At 46.4% G+C, this 8,381-nt stretch overlaps 1 protein-coding gene across 5 annotated transcripts; it reads left to right on the top strand.

Annotated features, from left to right (window-relative positions):
- The first annotated feature begins 6 nt into the window (after positions 1–6).
- Positions 7–6,791, top strand: Hoxd8 (homeobox D8). 5 transcript variants are annotated; one of them, XR_003847342.1, is made up of 4 exons: positions 7–586; positions 949–1,091; positions 6,094–6,423; positions 6,676–6,791. XR_003847342.1 is itself a non-coding variant. In XM_029557306.1 (3 exons), exons 1-3 carry the CDS (start codon positions 16–18, stop codon positions 6,241–6,243), a joined length of 864 nt encoding a protein of 287 aa, XP_029413166.1. In that variant the 5' UTR covers positions 7–15; the 3' UTR covers positions 6,244–6,788. The 5 variants fall into 5 exon arrangements, 3 of the variants coding, with proteins under 3 accessions (XP_029413166.1, XP_008853533.1, XP_008853535.1); XR_003847343.1 differs by having other exon boundaries at positions 6,613–6,788; XM_029557306.1 differs by having other exon boundaries at positions 6,094–6,788.
- The last annotated feature ends 1,590 nt before the right edge of the window (positions 6,792–8,381 follow it).

Consider the following 8,381-nt stretch of genomic DNA (forward strand, 5'->3'; position numbering starts at 1 on the left):
GCCGCCGCCGGCCGGATGAGTTCGTACTTCGTGAACCCGCTGTACTCCAAGTACAAGGCGGCGGCCGCAGCCGCGGCGGCTGCAGCAGCGGCGGCGGGCGAGGCTATCAATCCCACGTACTACGACTGTCATTTCGCTCCCGAGGTTAGCAGCCGCCACGCCGCCGCCTTGCAGCTCTATGGCAACAGCGCCGCTGGCTTCCCGCAGGCGCACGCGCACCCGCACCGGTCGCCGCCGCCCGGGTGCGGCGGAGGGGGCGGCCCGGCCCCAGGCCCCAGCCAGGACTACTTCCACCCCAGCGGGGTCAGCCCGGCCGCTGCCTACCAGGCCGCCCCACCTCCTCCTCCGCACCCTCCGCCTCCGCCGCCGCCTCCCCCCTGCGGCGGGATTGCCTGTCACCGGGAGCCAGCGAAGTTTTACGGATACGATAACTTACAGAGACAGCCGATTTTTACGACCCAGCAAGAGGCCGAGCTGGTACAATATCCTGACTGTAAATCGTCCAGTGGTAATATTGGCGAGGACCCAGACCACTTAAATCAGAGCTCGTCTCCTTCTCAAATGTTTCCCTGGATGAGACCACAAGGTTGGGATGCATTTTAAAAAAAAAGTGGGGGGGGGGGAATCTGCTTTCATCTCACGTTCTTGCTTTAAAACTCCCCTGTCCTTTCCCTCTTCCGCTCCTTTTCCTCCTTGTGTAACCACTGTGGCTCTTGCTCATGAACTAATACACTTTTTAAAAGTATGTAAAGCTGATAGGGACAGGGTAATTGCGAAGGTTTTGTCTCTGCTTCTGTTGTCCGTACACCCTGTATGTACCAGAATTAAAGAGTGCTGTGTGGTTTACCCTTTGAGCCTATTCCAGAAACCTCCAGCAACGTGCAGAGACACCAATAATTTTTTACAAACGTTGATTTTCTCCCACCCTTTTTTGTTTATTTTAATCAGCAGCTCCTGGTAGACGACGGGGAAGACAAACCTACAGTCGCTTCCAAACCTTAGAGCTGGAAAAGGAATTCCTTTTTAACCCTTATCTGACCAGGAAGAGAAGAATCGAGGTTTCCCACGCCCTGGCCCTCACGGAGAGACAGGTAAAAATATGGTTCCAGAACAGGAGAATGAAATGGAAAAAGGAAAACAACAAGGACAAATTTCCCGTTTCCCGGCAGGAGGCAAAGGACGGGGAAACCAAAGAGGAAGTCCAGGATTTGGAGGAAGACAGAGCTGAAGGCCCAACAGATTAACTTCTACCTTTTAAATTTTTATCACAGACTATTAAAACTAATGATCAGCGTGTGCTGGTGGACACCACCTTTTTTTTTTTTTTTCTTTTCTTTTTTGGAAAGGACTTTACCTGTGTTTCAAGCTACCTTAATGTTGCTGCTCTTGAGGTTTCTGCGATTTGAGAGGGGTTTGGGTGTTTTTTAAAAGTTTCTAATTTGTCATAGAAGCCTGAGCTGTCCTATGGAAGAGTAATTTGATACCTTGTAGCTATATTTTTATAATGGTAGTTTTTAATGTCTGAGCTGGTGATTTGCCTCAACAACAAATTTCCTAATGATTAGCACTAAATAATTAAATCTGAAATGCTTTATTAATCAAACAAGTGCACTTGAACATTTAAAATCTTTATAGTGAGTAAATTAAGTCTATTAATTTTTTAAAAAATTATGCCTGGAGAATATTTACTTTATATTATTTGATTAAAATGTTTTATTTATATTTTTCTTTCTGCCCTTGGTTTACTTCTAAAGGGTTTCTTTGAGCATTTTGTAAATGTAGTATGTCAGGGAAAAGTCTGGGCCAAATATTCTTAAAGCACATGGTAGCTGGAGTGTAATGTATTGCCTTGGCTCTTGGTCTTCCTTTATCTTTGAGAAAATGCTGTGCCAGTGACGGGAGTTTCAGGATAATGTTGAAATTGACATTTAGTCATGTTTCTGTAGTCCATACAAATTATGCAATTAAATAATCTAGAGAATTAATATTTGAAAAAGCAATTAGAACATTTTCATTAACTTTTTTCATTGGCAAGATGCTTTGCTTTCGTTTTGAACCTCGCTTGTAATCTCCTGAAATCTCTAGGTCTCTGTGCTGGGCTGCCACTGTGATTCGGCTTTTTCAAGTAGGTGCCATATTTGTTTGTATTCTCTTTGCACTATTTGCATGCTCTTTTAAAGCCAGCTTACTGTGTACATCTCAGGTGCCCATTGGTACGTCCGTCCTCTGCTGTTCTTCAGGAAAGCAATGGTCTCACCTATTTGAAACAAGCCCTGAGTACAAACACAGAAAACTCTGAGTGTAAACATCTGCTCCTCAATAAAGAAATGAACCTCTTTATAGGGCTGATGTCTTTGAGCTCCGAAAATACCTCCTCCCCGCCAGTCACAATGACCGGGGCTCACACTGAAAGCACTGACTTCAAGCCTTCTGTTTGATAAGCGGGTGTTGGTTATATCCCAAGCTGATGAATGATAATAATAATATAGTGCTGGCAAGGGGGCCTCATTCCAGTTGTGGGCTGAGTACATTACCATGGCTTGCACTAAATAATCCCAGTAAGATACTGTGAAAGCTTTGAACTTCACAAAGGATTCAAGTTGTAGGCCCAGTGGGGGATGACCCAGAGTCCAGGTTATGCCACAGCTTTATTCCAGTCCTAGTTGAGGCTGGGGTTGGCATCTATTATTAACAAGATATCTATTTCCCATTTGGGGCTGCTCTTGCAGCTGCCTTTTTACAGGAGGTGGGTGGGGAGGGAGAAGAGGAGTACAAAAGGAAAAATTCAAGTCTCATTTCTCTCTGAAAAAATGGAAACACCTTAAGGCAGACCCTGAGAAAGCTCCACTTTTTCTAGCCACATTTACTTTGAAAGGTTTTCTTAAAAATTCCCAGAGTGGTTTACGTTGCACAGATAGTAAGAAAAGAGGATTCTTTAGTTTGGGGCCAGGTTCACTGCCAGGTGTTGGTAGACTGTCTGCCTAATGTCTTGTGGACAGGAAAAAGACTGGTGTTGGCCAGATCAGAGGCAAAGCAGCACCTGGCTTTCCAGCCAGGGAAGAGGCTGTGGCTGTGACATTTGTTAACCTAAGCTAGGAAAGACGGTTTAAGTCAAGAGTGGCCAAGGCTTAAATATTTGAAGAGACAGCTGCTGGATTTGGGAATGCTTTGCACTTGTGTGCTGCTTTGAGACTTTGCTCTTGGCTGGGAACAGAGCAAGGATGCCTCAGGCTGGGAGCATAGCTGGGAACAGCCTTAGATATATATAAACTGCCCGAAGACCACTGCTGGCTAAACTCCAGCTACTTTTGATTTAAGGGATCTTTCTGAAAACTTGCTTTCCCCAACTCAAGAATGCTCCCCAAATGTCACTTAGAACTGTGGCATTTGGCAAAGTTCAGGTGAGGAACCTACTGCAGGGTTGGATGTAGAAATCAAGGAAGGGAAAATAAGGTAAAAATGTCACCTTTTTTCCAGAGCAGTGTAGAGTGACATTCTGCCACTCTACACTGCTCTGGAAATGTACCTTCCAGTGATATGATCATAGCTCATCAATAGAATGTTGTGATAATTGGTGTTTTGAGATTATACATTTGTACATATACATAAAGTCACATATATAGAAAGTGCTGGTTATAAACATGTATGTTTCCTTTTGCAACTGAGAAAGCATAGATTTGTTTCCCAATAAAGAGGATTACCTCTCTTCCTTTTCCTCTCTCCCTTTCTATGCTCTTCTCTCTTCTTTCCCTTTTATTTTGCCTTCTGAGTATCTCCTTCCCTTCCTCCTTCCCTTTCTCCTTTCTCTCATCTCTCTCTCTCTCTCTCTCTCTCTCTCTCTCTCTCTCACACACACACACACACACACACTACCCTTCTCTTACTATGGTTTGACATCTTAACCCCCCCATGGTGTCTCATGTTGACAAACTAGTGGTGAAGAACACACACTATGCCTTTCTAATTGGCTCAGATCTGTAAACAGTGAAGCATTGCAGCAACACACTTTTTTTTTTTGCTGCAGAAATTTGCATAAACCTTCAGAGAACCTTTTGCAAACCCAGATGTAGCTTTCTGCACAGAATGGAAGCTTAGGGAGGTCTGCACTGTTCAGAGAAAAATAAAGACTCCCCCCCATGTTAACATTGATTAAAAGATCAAAGCCAACTGTGTGACCTAGGCTATTTGCAAGGACCAGAAACAAAAAAAAAGGGTGTGGTTCTCTATCCTTTTTAGAGAAAAGTCAGTTCAAGGACACCATTTTGTAAACCCCCCTACACATTGCTTACTCTCTATACTGCAGACAAAGTGCAAATATGGCTGCCTTTTCTGTGCAGTCTCTCATTCCCCAAGGTGAAAAGGAGAGGGATAGACTGCTTTTATTTGGTAGAAGGGAGATGATAAAGAGGCACATTGAGATTAGTTCTCAGAAATTTTTAGAATTGAACAAGCTCTTCACTTGGTGTATAGACTAGTGTGAAATAGTCTGAATTTGGGAGGACCGACAACCTGCTTATTTGCCTCTGTAATAAAGTACTGTTTATCCGGTGCATGATTCCACATCGGAGCTTGTGTCCTCTGTTTCTTGGTGTTTGTTGAATCCTTGAACATCTAGGGGTTAGAAAGAGAAAGAGAGAAAACATTTAATAGACCCGAAAAATTAGACCCACTGGCCTTTTCTAGAAATAAGACTTTTGCTGACAGTCACAGAAATCCTTTAATAAAAATTATCCAAGGTCATCAGAACTTTCTCATAGGCTACAAAGGGTCTGCCCAAGAGGATACTGTACCATTTCCTGCTTAACTAAGTTCATAGTCAGTTACTGGGTGTGAAGATGTTTCTGGCAAAGAACTTACACAAACATATCTAACTCAATATTTTGCTAGAATGGACTGTGAAAGGGCTGGGCAGAGTGGTCATGGGGACGTCTTTCAGGTGCCAAAGATATTCAGGTCTGGAGCTCACCAGAGCTCACGTAACGCAAAGGACAGCGGCTTAGCTTTGAGGTGCACAGCACAGTTTCCAGTGGTCAAACATGGGGGAGGGGGGAGAAGGGAACAGAGAACTATAATTAAATTCCCTTAAAAAATTGTTCATAGGCTCTAGAGCGAAAGGTTTCAAAGGGCATTCAGGAAGGTTTTTCCCCAACGCCCTCGACCTCCGGGCTGTCCAAGAGTATGTTTCGGGCGATAAAGACCCAGGCATGGGTGCTCAAAATGGTATTTTGGAGGGGTTGACAAGTACTTAAAGCCATTTCGGGCCTTTGGGCTGGTTGGTTGCTCTTCTACCTCACAAATCCCCCAGGAAATGGGAGGGACCCCAATTTATGTTGGAGCCGCTGGGAGAAGGGAGAGTGCTTTCTTGGCCTGTAGAACCCAGGTTTTTTGAGCAAGATATTAGGATTGACTTGCCCAAGATGAGCGAGTAAAAATAAAGCGGTTGCCCTTCAGGACAAGCGGTTTTGTGAGGGAGGGGAGGGGAGAACCTAGTGACCCACGTAGGGGAGACGTGGGAACGGGGTGGGGGAGACGCTGCGGGGATGACATCCCTGGATCCGGAGCACCGCCTATACTCGTCTTCCTCCCGCCTGGCGGCCAACTGCACAGGAGGTTTGAGCCAAACAAAAACAAAATCCCTAGTAATTCCTAGAAAAAGGAGAATGTGAGAGTATGAGAGAGGGTAGGAGGAAGAGAGGGAGGGAGGGAGAGGGAGAGGTGAGGGGAGAAGGAGAGAGAGAGGAAGAGAGGAAGAGCGTGGAGAGAAAGCGAGGAGAGGGAGAGAGAGAGAGAGAGAGAGAGAGGAGAGAGAGAGAGAGGGAGAGAGAGAGAGAGAGAGAGAAAACATGGCGCTTGCGAGCTGTACGTGCAAAATCCGCAAGGAATTGCAGTAAATTCCTTTTTGTTTGAAGAAAATTTACAACTTGGTAATAGACCTTTTTATGACCTATTTGCGGTCGTCATTGGCTGCGGCTGGTCATGTGCAGGCGCCGCTCGCCTTCACGGCCTTTTTTCCTGATTTCCCAGGCGAATTTGCCCCCGCATTCTGCTTTCCCAGAGCCTCACCCCCTCTTTTTCTAACCTTTGTCTCTGCAGAGGTGGGCTCCAGTCGTCGGCTGCGGGATCGTGGGGTCCGCAGCTGCCTCGGCTCCCGCCAGGACCCCACCGCCACCCGCCGCCGCGGCCTCCGGAGCCGGCTGGGAGCCCGGAAGGAGCCCCGGGCGCCGAGTCCCCCTCCCGGGCTGACACCGCCTGCCCGGGTCCGTCGGCCTGCTCTGGGAGGCGACTGCAGCCGCGCGGTTTCGACCCGGTTCATTCTGCAACATGAGCCCGAGCCTGCTGCCCTGGGTGGGTGCCTCCCAGCCGAGCCTAATGGATTACCGCAGCCACCGGGGCCGCCTGCCGCCCGCACCCGGCCACCTCGGGGTAAGAGCTGCCCCCTCCCCGCGCCCGAGCTGCCCTCGCCGAGCTCCAAGCGCCCGTCGCCTAGGGCAGTGGTGAGACTCCCCCCCCCCGCAACCCCCAGCGCCTACAATTCCCGGGAACCTGAGGGTCACTGTCTGTGCCCTAGTTCCCAATGTCCATCCCCAGTACGTCCCCTGGGGCTCGGGGTAGGGTCCTGCTGGGCGCAGAAGTGGATAGGGGATGCCTCATTTCCATCACCACCACCCCCGCCAGCGATTCCTTGACTTGGGGAGCCTCGGATCCGGACCCCTGAATCCGCCCTGGGCAGAAGGGTGTGCAGATGGTTTCTGGATACCTCAACTTGCCTGGGGGCGGGCGTCAATAAAGACACCTTTTAGTATAGAACAGTGTGCTTTTGTGATTTGGCTATGATCAGAGCTACCAAAGGTTAACAGGTGTTTTGGGGTTTTTTTGTTTTGTTTTGTTTTCGGAGATTGGGGCGTGGGTGGGGGTGGGGTGGATTCTGTGTACTCAGGATGTGCTTGGTTTTTGAAGGTAGGCTTTGGTGAATGATGCTGATTTCTAGGGTTATGGTTTATTGGGCCTTGTGTATGAAATGATATTTTAGTTATTTCAAAATATTTCTGTAGTTCTCAGAAAAAAGATGGTGATTCAAGATAGGTTGCCCCCCACATCGAATAATCTGCCAGATGAATTTGGATTCATTTTATGTCACAAAATGGATGCTTGTTTGGGGAGTAAAATCAGAAAATCTGGCACAGGTCTTAGGATAAACCCAATAGATATTTCAGAAATGTGAAGCATTTCTAAGTTCAAACATCTGGTGTGTTTCTCATTTGTCAGAGTAGTGAGAGTAGATCTTTTTTGCTTTCTATATGTATTGTTTTTTCTTACCAGTAGACATCACATAGCAACATTTTCCCTGCTTCAAAACTACTGAACCAAAACATTCAGAAAGCAAAGAAAACCTTTGTAGAACACAATGCTGCATTTTCCCCCACTGGATCTAAATAGCGTTTGAGGATGCATTTTGCAATTCTTATTTCCTATTCATTCATGAACACAGGGGGAGACAGTCACACCTTAGACAATCTGTCGCATTGCGCAAGAGGTTGCGGTGGGTTGTCCCCAGAGGAGCTATCCATAAACCCTTCTCATTTACTCAGATATTTCAGTGTAACAGTGTTGGTTGTAAAAAGCATTTCTGAACAATAAATGGTATATGTGTAGAAAGGTGTTTTTAATAATTAAGGATAAGATCACATTCATTTCAAAATGGAGGGCTAGCTGATCCCTGCAGAATTGTCTTGGTCAGTAACTCTGCTCACAAACTCTGGAGTGTTTTCTGTTTTAATTTGGAGTGTCTGTATTTTGTAAGCACTTCCCTGCTATAGTGTGATGGCACTGAGGTCATTCATTAATACCCAGAGAAACCATTCCTGTTTGAAAAGCAAGTTCCTTGACTGGTTTCATAGTCTTTGAGGCTCAGTCCACTGGAGCCAAGTGGGGGTTGGGGCTGGATTTGAGGGTCTGATGGCCAACTTGTAGGTACAGATTTCAGTAGCTTTTCCCTGGGTTTGGTGATCCAGCCCCATCAAGTGACCAAGAACCTGGGTGGGCTACAGGTCCGACTACACAATGGAAAGTGATGTCAAGTGGACTGGGGGGCTCCTTGTAAGCCCCGTAATAGCATTAAAAATTTATTGGGGTAAAAATAGTCGGTTTCATCTTAAGAAATATTCGGTAAATCACACATTTATTTGGTGAGGAAACTAAGATGGTTGGCACTGCAAGAATTGTCTCCATTGTCTCTGTGAACCTACCAACAAACAACAGAGAGAAAGGAAAGAAAGAACAAATGAATGTTCAGACCCTAAGAGCTCAGAGCTCAAGTGTCCTTGATCCAAACCTCTGTCCATTTTTAGATTAGGAAGCCAATGTCCGGGTCTTGGTATGGA

The sequence above is a fragment of the Nannospalax galili genome, unplaced genomic scaffold (genome assembly GCF_000622305.1).
Source record: "Nannospalax galili isolate Female #2095 unplaced genomic scaffold, S.galili_v1.0 scaffold346, whole genome shotgun sequence".
In the NCBI taxonomy this organism is placed as follows: Eukaryota; Metazoa; Chordata; class Mammalia; order Rodentia; family Spalacidae; genus Nannospalax; species Nannospalax galili.

What these genes read in the sequence shown, in the direction of transcription:
- Hoxd8 (XM_008855311.3), top strand. Translation starts at nt 16, where the DNA reads ATGAGTTCGTACTTCGTGAACCCGCTGTACTCCAAGTACAAGGCGGCG. An exon ending in TCCCTGGATGAGACCACAAG is followed by an intron (nt 587 to 948) that starts GTTGGGATGCAT and finishes TATTTTAATCAG; the next exon opens with CAGCTCCTGGTAGACGACGG.